Genomic DNA, 13,891 nt, shown 5'->3' with positions numbered 1-13,891 from the left:
CAAGTTTGCAACACATGCCGCCCAGGCCAGGACATGGCTGCCTTCGATACATAAAGAAGCCTGACTAGAGATGAACCAGTGAGCAACTAACTGAATCGATAGTTTCAGAAGTTGAATTATCACTAAAAGGATGGGAGCTTCTATGTGAAAAATGTATTTGCGACACTAGTGTTGCAATGTTGTTTATTATTATGAACTGGTTCAATTGAACAAATATTAGTTGGTTCTATATTAAATTCATTACTCATTAGGAATATGATGCCGAATACTGTGCCTACGGAACTACATAGTTCAGTTGAAATTCAACATTTACGAGACACCGATTCAAATGAACTACTCGAATATCTACTTGAAGCACGATCTATTTTGAACTAGATCCGCTTAAGCTACAAATTACATGTGAATACACTCAAAAAATCAAGGTTTCTGTTATTAGGCAGTACTCCTGTTCCTTTGCAGCTGGTTCTTTTAAAATTATAGTTCATGGTAAAGTCAAAAGAGCAATGAGTTTTGAGCTAGTTCATTTCAGATTTTATATTAAGCTCATACTATTGATCTTGTTTTTCATGCAAGCTGATATTTGTATACAATCAAAATATTGAGAACGGGCTCATTTGTTCAAGCTGGATCGTAGATCTTAATACTCTGATTAAAGCTCCTAGTTTAGCAAAATAATGCATGCATTCAGATTTTGATATGAAATCTTGAGCTGCTTTCTTACTTTAAATTACTAAATACAATATTAAAGGAAATTGAACAGACATACTTGAGACCAATGGACTGGGTACATCCCTAATGCTTAGTCCGCCTTGGTCTCGGTTCACCAAGCGCAACAAAATGGGCGAAAATTCACTTAATGCTGTTTTATAGTTGTTTTTCTTTAACGATTATGACAGCGTCTGTGGTCAGGCTTCGTTGGTCTTTTCTGCTATGGGAAATCTATGGGAGGCACGACGGCTATTGGAAGCACCAACAACTGGTATCCCAACGCTTGACAATTTTTAGTTTATTTATCATAAGTTTAACTAATGTAGGGTATAGCGTACAATTTCAACTACATATACATACGTATATATCTATATATATTGCCTTATTATAAAACATAAACGTATATATATATACACATATGTATACGACATCGGTGTGTTCATGAAACAGCTGACGCTAGCTAATCTGAATATACATAGGATGTTCTGATTGCAATTGAAAAATATATATATATTCATATATATAAATATATATATATATATATCAGGATGATCAATTCAGTTAGAAGCCGACGGACGCGGATCCTCCACAGAGACCAACCAGCTACAATTAAGTATTTCACGTAGGTCCCAACGAGTCGATGCATCTGGTTCCAGCAGTACCGACACCGTCGCTTTGGCGTGCGGTGATATTACATCCTGTAGCTTGCGGCGAAATGAAAACTTCTTGCCGCGCTGATCCTCCAGCAATTTCGTCAGATTACTATCATCAAACGGCATTTTTGCATTCATCATTATAAACAATATAACGCCCAACGACCAGGCATCGGCCATCTTTGGATCGTATGGAACCCCACAGACCACCTCCGGCGCTGCATAAGCGGCCGAGCCGCAATATGTTTCCGATTTCAATTGATGTCCGGACTCGTCTCGACAATATCGCGCAAAACCAAAATCGGCCAACTTGACATTTAGGCGCTTCGACAGCAATATATTCTCGCACTTGAGATCCCGATGGGCAATGTCGTGAGTGTGCAGATACCTGAGAGCTTTCGCCATTTGAAAGAACCAGACCTTCGACTGTTTCTCATCGATGGGTCCCGTCTTTTTGATGTGCGTCAGCAGATCACCCTTTTCGGCGTAACGCATGAATATAAAGATTTTGGGGCCGCGTTGCAAAATGCTGTGTATCTGTATGATATTTGGATGATCTAGCTTCGTTAGTATCTCCAGTTCACGTGGAAAGAACTTGTGCACAAAATCGGTGGGTGCTTTCGCCTTATCGATGATCTTGCATGCCAAGTTAACGCCATGCCCACTTTCATCAGCATAGCCAGCGGTTATTACAGTCGCATAGGAGCCCTCGCCGATTTTATGGCCAATATTATAGCCACGCTGGGCGAGAGCATCAATATCCGAGCTGCGTGCGGTCAGCTGACGACTGCCTCCATAGTTGGTCATGTTTTACGGAATGTCGGGCCTCACCAATAACAATGATATTGCTATGATCCTTTTAGTTAACCAACTGGTTTTGTTTGGTTTGGTTCATGGGAAAGTTAATTAGGATTTGAGACACATCATTCACATACTAATTAAATATATTTACCGTTATGTTGGATTTTCCCTTACTAAACTTGAATTTGATGGAACTATAATAAAGTTAGAAAACTGCCTATTCCAATCCAGAAATTTTGACGAAACAACAAATGTTGTGAAAGAGCAAAGACAAATAATAAAATAACTGAAATTCAAAATGCAATTAACATAAATTTTGTGTTAACTGGCCATGTCTACTATGCTCCAGATTTTCAATTTCTAAGTGAAATAAATCATCTACTTGATGTGTGAATACAAACAAAACTTTTTTGTTTTAACTAATTAAGCTCAACTGACAGCTAATGATATCGTTGCCTGATGATCGTAAACGATATATTCATTCCTTTTATGAGCATAAAAAATGAGAATGTTCTAGATTCGACTGGTAGATACTAATTAAAAACTATGAGCTTGATGTTTATAGAGAATTTGTGCTGCTGGTTTAACTGAAGCAGCTAAAGTTTCGATCTTACAATCTATGTAATTGCTGCAGATCTGATGTCTTTTATAGCTAGAGTGCTCTGATATATGAATTGAATTATAAGACACACTTAGTCACATCTTAAACGGATCTTCAATGATAAATACCAATGATTCGAGTGAATATGCATACAAAACTATTTGTAATTTTGTTGTATCAATATTTATTTTTTATATCAAAATATACGTAGCCATATTTAATGCTGAATTATCAAAACGACATCTATATCAAAATTGATGTAGTTTTTGATAAATATTCCTTTGAATTATTCGAATTAAATCATTGAAGATTGTCATTTTATGAGGGAAATATACTTCATAATGCATTAATATGCTTCTCAATCATATATATAAATAATTTGAGCGAGAATTATAAAAATTATATCTCATTACTTCATAATACAGTTTTTCATATCTTAAGCTAATCTTTATGATATACATCAAATATTACTTATACATTAATCATGAGAATCATCACAATGTACATACACTACAAATTAAATATAACAATAATCAGCGCTGAGAAGAGCTCAAATACATTTGTAAGTCTTCTCAGATTACTCTGTGATATAGTTAACATAGGCATTATTTGTCGAAAATTGTGTTAGATACAAATTTGTTATCACTCATTTGTCATCTGCAAGTGCCTGCAACTGCTTTTCACTCCGCTTTGTAATTTCTAGTTCTATATGTACATATAGAGAGAAAGATATATATATATTTTGTAAAAACCAAAGTTAACTGTGTCTCGTTGATCAAAAATCGTTTTGTTTCATTTAAGTTAAGTTCGTTATTGTCCTTGTTCTATCACGTTTTTATTTTGTCAAAATTTCTGGAACCAAATAGGAATTTTTGTTATTTTTATGTAATAGTACCATCAAATTTAAGTTTAGTCAATTTAACCAATGCAACGGTAAATATGAGTGCAGAATGCATTTATCAATGAATTAACCACGCCCATTCATGCTGATAACCCTACAACAATCCTGCCCCATCTAGTTGGTAAATAACACACAAAAAGGCAACTTTGGCAACACTAAATCATGTGCAACAATGGAGAAATAGTACCCCAGACACGGGGCACTCGAAGCTCCGACATCCACGCCCTGGCCCAGCAGGGCTACAAAATCGGCACCAAAATTGGCGAGGGATCGTATGCGACTGTGATAAATGCCACCTTCGTGGACGAGTCTGGTCGCAATATCAATTTGGCCTGCAAAGTTATCGACAAGGATAAGGCGCCCGTTGACTTTGTCGAAAAGTTCTTTCCGCGTGAAATGGACATATTGACAAAACTGGATCATCCCAATATCATTCAGATCCATAGCATTTTGCAACGCGGCCCCAAGATCTTCATATTCATGCGTTTCGCCGAGCGAGGCGACCTATTGACCCATGTCAAGAGAGTGAGCTTCATTGAGGAGAAGCAGGCCAAAATATGGTTCTATCAGATGGCCAATGCGTTGAAGTATTTACACAGCTTCGATATTGCCCACAGGGATCTCAAGTGCGAGAATATATTACTCTCCGAACATTTCAATATCAAGCTAGCCGATTTCGGTTTCGCCTGTTTCTGTCAAAGCAACAACGGCAATCGTGTGTTGTCCGACACATATTGTGGCTCGGCAGCCTATGCTGCCCCAGAAGTTGTCTATGGAATGCCCTATGATCCAAAACTGGCCGATGCCTGGTCATTGGGCGTCATACTGTTCATAATGTTAAATGGCAAGATGCCGTTCGATGATGCGAATCTGTCCAGACTCCTGGAGGATCAACGCTCCAGAAAGTATGCCTTCCGTCGCAAGCTGCATGACGTTATCTCGCCTCATGCCAAGGCAACCGTTGCCGTCCTGCTCGATCCCTGTCCGGAGTCACGTTGGAATCTGCGCGAGATTCTCAAGTGCAGTTGGCTGCTGATGGAAAGGGAGCGCCCACAAAAGGAGCACTTGCCGCCGCCAAACCAACAATTGCAACACGAACACCAACACGCACACGAACACGAACACGAACACGAACAAGAACAAAAACAACAATAATTTATAACAATTTACGGCTACGAATTGTCTTTTAGCCATTCTAGCTAAATAATTCGCGTTTTGTACATAGTTTTGATACCACGAAAAGGCCACGATAAAACTTACATTTATCGATAGCTCATAGTTCAATAACATTGCATTATCGCAACCAAAAAAAATAAGAAAAAAAAAGATAAATAAAATGTCAAACAAATTGTTTTAAAAGAGAATTCAAAAGAGTTTGAAGAAAAACGATTTCCCAAGCTTACAGCACTCAAATAATCTGAACGAAATCTTAAAAAATTAATTTAAGCAACTCATTTAGATGGATAATGATGGGGAATCAGTATATATGGTTGACATTATTTATAAATAATTCGATGTTTGTTTCCCATCTTAACTTCCTAAAAACTTTTGTCTTGTGCCTAAGTTTCTGATGAAATTTCGTAATTATTATACATACTAATAATTTTATATTAATCCAAGCTTCTTTAGATTAAATAAAATCAATATTATTTTATTGATATATTCAAGTCTAGACCAGAAAAAAGCTGATAAAATAAAGTAGAAATGCCTGGAAAGATAGTTAAGCTTTATCAGAAAACATTTTCGAACTCTTCCTCTTCCTCAATGAGCTATCTCAACCAATTCAATTACATTTATGTAAGACTAAACACAAATTTGTCATATTTGGGTTTTTTTTTACAGTTGTTTGCCTGCTGCAGCTGCCACAGGCTCACGCTGATGGCAAGCACAACCACAGCAGCGTCATTCCCGATGCCGAGTCAAGTGGCTCAGAGCGTAATCGTCGCCTGATTCCCTATATGGCATTCTATTTGCCAGCACCGGAGCTGCCCATCAATCAGCAATATGCTGTGAAGCATGGCTCGTCCGCCGGTGGCTCACAGCTGTTGGCACCGCCGCCCACTGCACCACCCAGCCGCATACCCGTGCCCGTTGCCTACATGCCGCCGTCGCATCCACAACAGCAGTCGCATTATCAGTCCAATGCAGCCGATGTGTATCATTCGTTGGCGGTGCCGCATGGACCACATGGACCACTGCCACCTGTGCCGGGCAAGGAGCCAGCACCATCGCCGGGCGCCACATTTATTGCCTACAAGCCATTGAGCGCCGCCGCACAAAAGGCAAGTACCACAAATAAATATGATTGCTGCATAAATAAAGTCGAATATAATCGTGAAAATCATCATAATAAATTACACAGCACAAGACGGTGCAGCACTTTCCACCGCTGCCGCAGCAGGAGCAGCCACATCATCGTCAGCAGGAGCAGCAGCAGCAGCAACAACATCAGTACGAGCTGCTGCCAGCAGGACCGCCGCAACTGCAGCTGCAGTTTCAGCGACAACGTGCTAAACAATCAAAAGTCAATTTAACGCCGTTTACACCGCATAACACGCTGCCGGGACACTTTGTACCCATTATTTATACGCCGCTGAGCAAATCCAATAGCAATAGCAATAGCAACAACAACAACAATGAGCTGCATAATGGCAATGCAATCAATTACAACAAAAAGCAGCCGCCAACTGAAATTGTCTACCATAAAAATGTGCATCAAACCCAAGTTGCGACGGATTATGCGGGAGATGTGCCCAATATAGCAGGAGTCGTCCCAATGCCGGAGGCCCAGTCACAGGAGGAGCAGGAGCAGCAGCAGCAGCAGTCAGCAGAGGAGACTGTGCCATCGAATCCCAGGTAAGACTTCATATTATATATAAATGTATTTAGTTATTGATATCAGATACAAAATGTATCTCTGCTAGTTGCTTGCTAAAATTTGGATCTATACAACTGTCAGATACAGTATCTATTGTAGCTATTAGCCCTGCTCTTAGCATTGTTTGTGCTGGTTTCCCACACATACACACACATGCACCTACACACACACACACCCCAAGTCACACGCCCATGCAGTACCAGGCATTGTTGCTTTTGCATTTGCAATTGCATGTTGCATATAAATTTAAAATGTTGCACCCATTTCATCAAGAATTTGAAAGGAAAAAGGTTAACAAACTCTTAAGCAGCTCGATTTTTAAATACTCTTTATTTGCCTATGAGTGATGAATTAGACAATTCTAGTGATAGCTAAGGGATTGAAAATATTACCAAATTAATTCCAATCAATCTCCTCAATCAATCTCCTATCCTTTTATCTTGAAGAAAAATTCCATCGGAATATAAGAGATAATATATAATCTCCGCATTTTGTTAATCAAAGTATAGAAAATATAAAATTAATATTCATATTTCTTAGTCAATCGATGGTACTTGGATATAGTAATTAAAAACTTAATATAGTTAAACTCGTTTGACAAGGCATTTAAGTGACTGCATTTGCATTTAGGAGAATTATCAATAATATCAATAGATTAATTAAGGCTACCTATAAAATTATATATATTTTTGTAATTTTATTGATTGAAATGATTCACAATAAATTGATCTAAGATCTATGATATAAAATAGTGCAATGCTTTGAATTTTTTATAAATTCATAAAATATTTTTTATTGATATTATCATTATTTTCTTTACCGTTATCAACATGACTGACATGAATTCATTTAAATTTTCTGCATCAGTCTTCCACTGCTCACTTTGCATTGCTTACTAATTGTGAGCTATTCGACATAGTTGTGACATTTTAAATAATTAAAATGGCAAATTAAAGCTGGCCGAGGCAAGCTCTGCTTGAGTAGCAGCTAGCAGAGCTGTTGAAAGAGCAGTGACACGGCACAGGTTGCATGCAACGCCCTTGGGCATAGAATTCAATTGCATTTAATGCATTGTGCCTCAACCCCGGCAACTGCAACTGCTGCAGTGGCTGTTCTCTTGCTCACCTTCTGCCTGCTCACTTGCCTCTCGCATCTCTCGGCAACGTCTCTGACGACATTCGCATCGGCTGACGTAAGAAGCTGTTTGCTGTACCCCACGAGGCGACCCCAAAGGGGCATTCAATGGGCGTGTATTGATGAGTACCTCGTGTGCTCCATCTCGTAATGTTCACAAATTGCAAAATCATGTCATAAACAACCGCAGGCTAACTGGCCCAAAAATACTGAAATTCATATATATTCTATATATATATGTATATGTATACATATGCTACTGGTCAGCCAATGGGCAGCTGTTGTTACAGCCCCATCAATTTCACCCTTAGATATCATGAACGTGGTCAGATATCAATGGTTCCTATTGCTTCTATAACTTCAAATGAAGTTAGTTTGATGAAGTTAAGAGAATAGATAATCCATTTACTGCCTAATCTGATGAATCTTCATTGAAAGTGGGGCATACCCTCAAATGAGAAACCCTAACCTAAATATTACTACAGTGAAATAGACATTGTAGATTGAATGGGAAACTCCCAAAAAAAAATAGAAAATAGCATCAATTGTTCCGATTGTTTCAATAACACTTCAGATATCATATAATTACTAACAAAATGGTTTTCCGTCACACCTACTAAAGAGAAAATATTTAACATCTTTTTGATGTAGTGAGATAGAGATCATGGAATCAATAGCAAAAGGAGAGAATGGCTATTAGATATTACTTTAGATAAGATTGATTTAGATATTTAAAACATAATGAAAAATTCACTATTCAAGCCCCGTTTATTCTTCAGTTTGCTAAAAAACGCGCATATCTTTAAAACATATATTAAATAAGACAAATTATATTCATATCGAAACGACAAGCTTTCCCGAGATATCTTAAAGAACAAAGAATGATATGATAGCGATAATAATCATCAATTTCGATAGTCAACAAAAATTCTCTACAACTTCCTGAACTTTAAAGCTCTCAATGACAAATACAAATCCATTACAAGACTCCATTCACTCCTTACACCACTCATACGCTTTTGCATGTGCCCCGCAGCGTTGGCTATAACGTGTACAATGAGCCAGCCGTTGTGACATCGGCCACAGCCACCACCTCCACCTCATCGACATCCACAAAAAGCGCATTGATAGTCCATCAAAAGTCGCCGGCCTATGGACACGTAAGCAAATACGAAAGTTACTTCAATATGTCGCCGGAGCAACAGCAACAACGGCAGCCACTGACGCCACAGGAGAAGTACGTGCTATATTTGCAGCAGCGCATGAAGCAACAAAGGCAGCAGCAGCAGCAGCAGCAGACACAACAGGAACGCTTACATCATCATCATCATCATCAGCACTCGCATCACAATCATCATCATCAACAGCCTGAGCCGAGCAATACGAAGGCGGCCAAGCACCCACACACTCCACACACACATACCCCCACAGCCGAACCACCATCAGCATCGCACCACAGTCAATTACACAATTACAACGGGCTCTTCGGACGTCCGGAAACCTCTGAGCAACAGGTTCTGCATATACCGTTGCGCGCCCTCCTGAACCCACTGCAAGAGCAGCCAAAGGACACGCTGCTCGGGTAAGTCCAGACTCACTGCTGCCGCATCAATATACCAATATTCTTGAACATATGGCCTAGGGTTCTTGAGTTCCTTCTAGTTGAGTTTTGTTTACTATTTGTAATACATGCCGTTTTATTTCCTTAGATCACCCACTCCACCACAGTTTATCGATTACCTCATCGATGGGCCGCGACAATCGCTAGATGAGGAACAACAACAACACCAACAGCAGCAACACCAACAGCAACAACACGCCTACATCCTGGTCACCACCACAGCTCCTTATACGGATCATTCGCCGCGTCTTCCGGATTTACCGCCACCCACCCGCCGCCCACATCTGTACAAACAGCAGCCCACGCTGCGCCTACAGCCCGTGACTCCAGTGCACAAATATCAAGCCACCCGTCGACCCGTCTACGTCAGTCCGCCCACGCCCAGCGAGACTGTCAAGATAACGCCCAAGTACGTCTATGTGACCAGCAAACCGCCAGCAGGCGCAGTCCACAGCGAGCAGCCCCAGGCACCGCCGCCCATTAAACTGAAACCCATTCACAAATACGCCCAAGAGCGACCCCATGCGCCGGCTCGACCCAGTCCGGCTCTTGCACCGAACGACATTGATCAGCTGCCCGACATACGCACCTCATCGCTGGCCGAGATCCTGCACAAGCTGCAAGCGAGCAACCACCTGCCGCAAACCCTCACCCCGGACAACATAGACAACTCGATCAAAACGCTGATACGCATTCTACAGAATCTCAAGCGGACCCAAACAATTGTGACCGATCCGCCACAGCATCACGAGACCAAGCCTAGCAGCAATTCCGATTATGATTACAACACGGGCAGCGAAGAGACGCATCAGACGCCAGCCAAGACGGCGGGCCATGTCGATGCGGATCTGCTGAATCTAAAGGGACCAAGTGAGTTCATAGCAGAAGAAGAAAGTCAACTCTCACTCATTTCCCCACACATAGACTCGAATTTACTTCAACTCTTCTTCTTAACCTCTCTTAGCAAAATTTCTTATTATATAATTTCTAAGATCTTTTTATACTTTTAAACCGTTGTTAAATTCCAAAAAGTGAATTCAGTCTACAAATTAACCTTTAAAATTTTCCTTCAAACTTTAAACCATATAACTCTACCCATAGATAAACATCCTGGTCCTAGCACAGGTCGTGCAGGCATTGATTATCCCAACTATGCGGAGATTCCGAAGACCAGCTTCGAGTGTACTCAGCAGCGTTACAAGGGTTTCTTTGGTGATCCGGAGACCAATTGCCAGGTGTGGCACTACTGTGATCTCAACGGCGGCAAAGCCTCGTTCCTGTGCCCCAATGGCACCATCTTTAGTCAGGTAAACTAACATAACTCTCTCAATCGAAACGAATATAGCAAATTCTCCATTTTCAGATTGCGCTGACTTGCGACTGGTGGTTCAATGTGAAGTGCTCGACGACTTCACAGTTATACGTGTTGAATGAGCGTCTGTATAAGTACATCCTACCCTTCAATCCCAAGTTCCCCGAGGATTACAATGGGCCCATTGTGGATAAGTAAATGCATCGCATAAACAATTCATAGCTAAACAATTAATAAACATTTCAACTGCTATTTCAGATATTTGGCCATGAAGTTCCAGGAAATGGAAGAGAAAATGCGCCTGGAAAAGCAGCGCAAAGCCAATCAGCTAGCGGAAAAGCCGGATGCCTCAGGCGAAGCATCCACGCCCGCATTGCCCAAGAACCACAAGGCGTCGCCCAAACATGGCAGCGGCATCAATGCACAGGTCTACGAGCAGAGCTCGGAACGTAATCTGCTCATCGATGATGAGATTGATGACATCTCGGAGCGTGGCACCTTCGACACCTATGGCCAGGCGCCAACTACGATAATGGCTCCAGTCCCAACAACAACGCCCATATTTCAAGACTCTCAAACCCTGGGACATAGGCCGATAGTAGTCTCATCAACACCTGGGCCAGATCTGTCCGATGAGCTGGACACGCTGCCAACGTTAGCTAGCGATCCAGAGCAGGAGTCTGAACTAAGCGAGAACTCGCCAGAGAGCAGCGAGGAGGTGGAAGAGAAGCTGCAAAATTTGCGTGACACAAATTCGGCTGCCGGCCAAAAGCAGCTCGAGACGACAAAAGTGAGCGTCGAGAAGCAGGAGGTGATTGAGATTAAAACAGATGGCTCAACTGGACACCTAATGCCCATAGAGCAGGCGAGAAATTGAGATAAAGAATAAGAGAGCCTGTGGCTGAGAGCATGCTTGCCATATTTGTAATGAGAGTTCTTGTACTTGTTCGTTTTTCGATTGCGTATGCGCATTAAATTATTCATAGCGAGCGACTACTGTAAATAGCTAACTGTAAATGAAACAAAAACTATCTAACTATATATACTCTATAGAAAACACTTAGATATACATTTTAATTAAAATAAATGCAAAGTATTAAGTAAAATATCTACTGAATTTATATTTACTCACCAGCTGAGCATTGTTGATTTGCAAGAGAGCCGCATCAATGGAATTTAGCGAAGATGGGATTTCGGCAATATAGCGATGGTTCTAGAAATGGATTTTGATATGTGGAATTTAGGGTTTTTTTTATAGAATTTATAGACTACTTATGCTGAACCGAGTGTCGTCTCCTACTCACCATTTCGCTCACTGTGCATGTCACATGATTGGCATGATGCCGAATGGCGCACGTTTCGCAGCTGTTGCGTTTGCATGAGGTGCAGAAGACGGTGGCCGGCACATTGTGCACGTTGCACATCAGCTGGACGGGCATACGAAAGATTTCATTGCCGATACGAAGGCCGATGCCGTTGCAAGAGTGCTGCTTATCGCCCAGGGGCTGAAAGAGGTGCGTCTTGAGGACGCGACTGTGCTGATGCACCGTTTCGTAGCAGCGATGGCAATAGAATGCATTGCACTGCTTGCACTCGCCTCGGGCTGCACTGTGGCCGCATTCGCTGCATTTGGTCTCCAGCACGATGTCATTGGCCAGCGAGGAGCAGATGAATGATTCATTTAAAGCATTCATCGAATAACGGTTATCATACTCCAGGCTATTTGTCTCGCCCAACACGTAATAGTTTAGCTCGTAGTAGTCGCATATGTTGCCAATATTTTTGCCATTGGATGCCTTGGCAATATAAATGGGTAACGCTGAGCTGAAGCAGACGGCGCACTTGAAGTCCTTTTGCTGGTAATGTTTTGAAATGCAAAATTCGCACATATGATGACCACAGGGTAACAAAAATGGGCGACGATAATCTGTATTAATGAAAAATTATGTAAATTCACCGATTAATTAAAAGAATAAATAAATAATATATTAACTTAAATATAATAATAAATAATAAGCAATAAGAATTATAAAAAAAAAAAAAAAAAAAAAAAAAAAAAAAACAAGTAAATAATAAAAAATCCCATGCCTTTAAAATAATATCCCTTCACATTTCATTTCTGCTTCAATAATAATTCCCTTTGCTAGGCAATAAAATTTACTGTGCTGAGAAGCAACGCAAAGCAAAGAGACCCGCACACCAAATATACACGCAAAACAGAAAAAGACAAGAGATCTGTCATATTAAAACAAAAGCCCTTACTCAATTTACAGTTACTGTATTTTCAACGCAGCACAAAACGTTTGCCTTCATTAATTGCCCTTCATATTTCCTGATTCAATAAAAAATCCCTCGAACAAAAATATGCTTTGCTCGTTTGCAGCGCATAGAAAGACACAAAAACTAGACAGCCACGCATGTAAGCACATGCAAAATAAAAGAAGAAGAAAACTTTCACATTAAAAAAAAAAAAAACCCTTACTCAATTTTCTATCTTCTCAATATTTGGCCTTCATACAATAAAAATTTCCTCTCTGTTTAGAAGCAGCATAAGGGCGAACACGCAAAAATTCTACGAGTCACACATACATCCATAGACAAAAATAACGGTTCGCCGCTTACACTAACGCATGCCAGAGAAGTCTGCACACACACACCAGTGCACATCAATTTTTGCCCTCAGGCGCCCTAAATTTTTGTACATTTCTGCTGCTGTTTTTATATATGTATCTGCCCTTAGTTATCATTAATTAAAAACTATTTTTATATGTGCAACTTACCTGCAGACGCCCCTTCTTTGGCATATTTGTGCGAATATTCGCGAACGCATTTTGGACAGCGCAATTGACTGCGCAAATTGTCCACCACAAACTTGCGATCAAAAATATGTATTTCGTCGTCGTCGGCCATCATTTTCTGTTTTTTTATTTTTTATTTTGTTGTTAACACAGCGTGTTTGCTGTAAAACAATTTTTAACCCAAAATGTCGGCGAAACTTCCCCAAAAAATTAAAGCAACTAAATTGACCGGCTTAACTGAAGTGCGCACAAATATGAGTTGTGAAAACAGTGCTGGAAAAGCGCGCGCTGATCACTGGTTCATCTGGCAAATCAGTTGTTCGCGAACTGAAATTAGTATGCTGTTAAGGCGAATGAGAATATTGTATATTGAAATTAATTAAAAATCAAATATGATTTGTCGATGTGCGATTATTTATTACATATTTTCATTAACAAGAAAATAATTTTATACATAATTTCTTATATTATTGATAATTTTAAT

General features: G+C 40.3%; 4 protein-coding genes across 6 annotated transcripts in view; 2 read left to right on the top strand and 2 right to left on the bottom strand.

The window, feature by feature from the left end:
* Nucleotides 1-11,684, top strand: part of LOC108618601 (uncharacterized) — a 30,830-nt gene extending 19,146 nt beyond the window's left edge. Inside the window, exons 3-9 of one of the 2 annotated variants that reach the window (XM_089461714.1) lie at nt 5,507-5,946; nt 6,027-6,520; nt 8,713-9,258; nt 9,386-10,167; nt 10,399-10,604; nt 10,661-10,803; nt 10,868-11,684. In XM_089461714.1, coding sequence (XP_089317840.1) covers nt 5,507-5,946; nt 6,027-6,520; nt 8,713-9,258; nt 9,386-10,167; nt 10,399-10,604; nt 10,661-10,803; nt 10,868-11,486 — 3,230 coding nt within the window. In that variant the 3' untranslated portion in view covers nt 11,487-11,684. The remainder of the gene's footprint in view (nt 1-5,506; nt 5,947-6,026; nt 6,521-8,712; nt 9,259-9,385; nt 10,168-10,398; nt 10,605-10,660; nt 10,804-10,867) is intronic. The other variant, XM_018014683.2, reaches the window with a different exon arrangement.
* The window catches only part of qin (tudor domain-containing protein qin), a 68,203-nt gene extending 54,510 nt beyond the window's left edge, over nt 1-13,693 (bottom strand). The window contains exons 1-3 of one of the 2 annotated variants that reach the window (XM_018014847.2): nt 13,390-13,693; nt 11,914-12,536; nt 11,742-11,822 (exon numbers count right to left, since the gene is read on the bottom strand). In XM_018014847.2, coding sequence (XP_017870336.2) covers nt 11,742-11,822; nt 11,914-12,536; nt 13,390-13,522 — 837 coding nt within the window. In that variant the 5' untranslated portion in view covers nt 13,523-13,693. The remainder of the gene's footprint in view (nt 1-11,741; nt 11,823-11,913; nt 12,537-13,389) is intronic. The other variant, XM_089461713.1, reaches the window with a different exon arrangement.
* Nucleotides 983-2,582, bottom strand: LOC108618683 (Testis-specific serine/threonine kinase). Its single transcript, XM_018014793.2, has 2 exons — nt 2,314-2,582; nt 983-2,232 (listed from the first exon to the last, which is right to left on the bottom strand). The coding sequence occupies exon 2, from the start codon at nt 2,166-2,168 to the stop codon at nt 1,266-1,268; it is 903 nt and encodes a 300-aa protein (XP_017870282.1). The 5' UTR covers nt 2,169-2,232; nt 2,314-2,582; the 3' UTR covers nt 983-1,265.
* LOC108618675 (testis-specific serine/threonine-protein kinase 6-like) lies at nt 3,428-5,028 on the top strand. The gene is made up of 2 exons (XM_018014781.2): nt 3,428-3,696; nt 3,783-5,028. Exon 2 carries the CDS (start codon nt 3,827-3,829, stop codon nt 4,817-4,819), a length of 993 nt encoding a protein of 330 aa, XP_017870270.1. The 5' UTR covers nt 3,428-3,696; nt 3,783-3,826; the 3' UTR covers nt 4,820-5,028.
* Nucleotides 13,694-13,891: the final 198 nt, after the last annotated feature.

Source organism: Drosophila arizonae, chromosome 2 (assembly GCF_054131065.1).
Source record: "Drosophila arizonae isolate 15081-1271.41 chromosome 2, UAZ_ARI_1.0, whole genome shotgun sequence".
NCBI classification, from domain to species: Eukaryota; Metazoa; Arthropoda; class Insecta; order Diptera; family Drosophilidae; genus Drosophila; species Drosophila arizonae.
The sequence above is the reverse complement of the archived record's forward strand: the minus strand, read 5'-3'. Positions and strand labels throughout refer to the sequence as shown.

Excerpts from the sequence above, each read along its gene's own strand:
- LOC108618683 (XM_018014793.2), bottom strand. The coding sequence starts at position 2,168 with ATGACCAACTATGGAGGCAGTCGTCAGCTGACCGCACGCAGCTCGGAT.
- LOC108618675 (XM_018014781.2), top strand. The coding sequence starts at position 3,827 with ATGTGCAACAATGGAGAAATAGTACCCCAGACACGGGGCACTCGAAGC.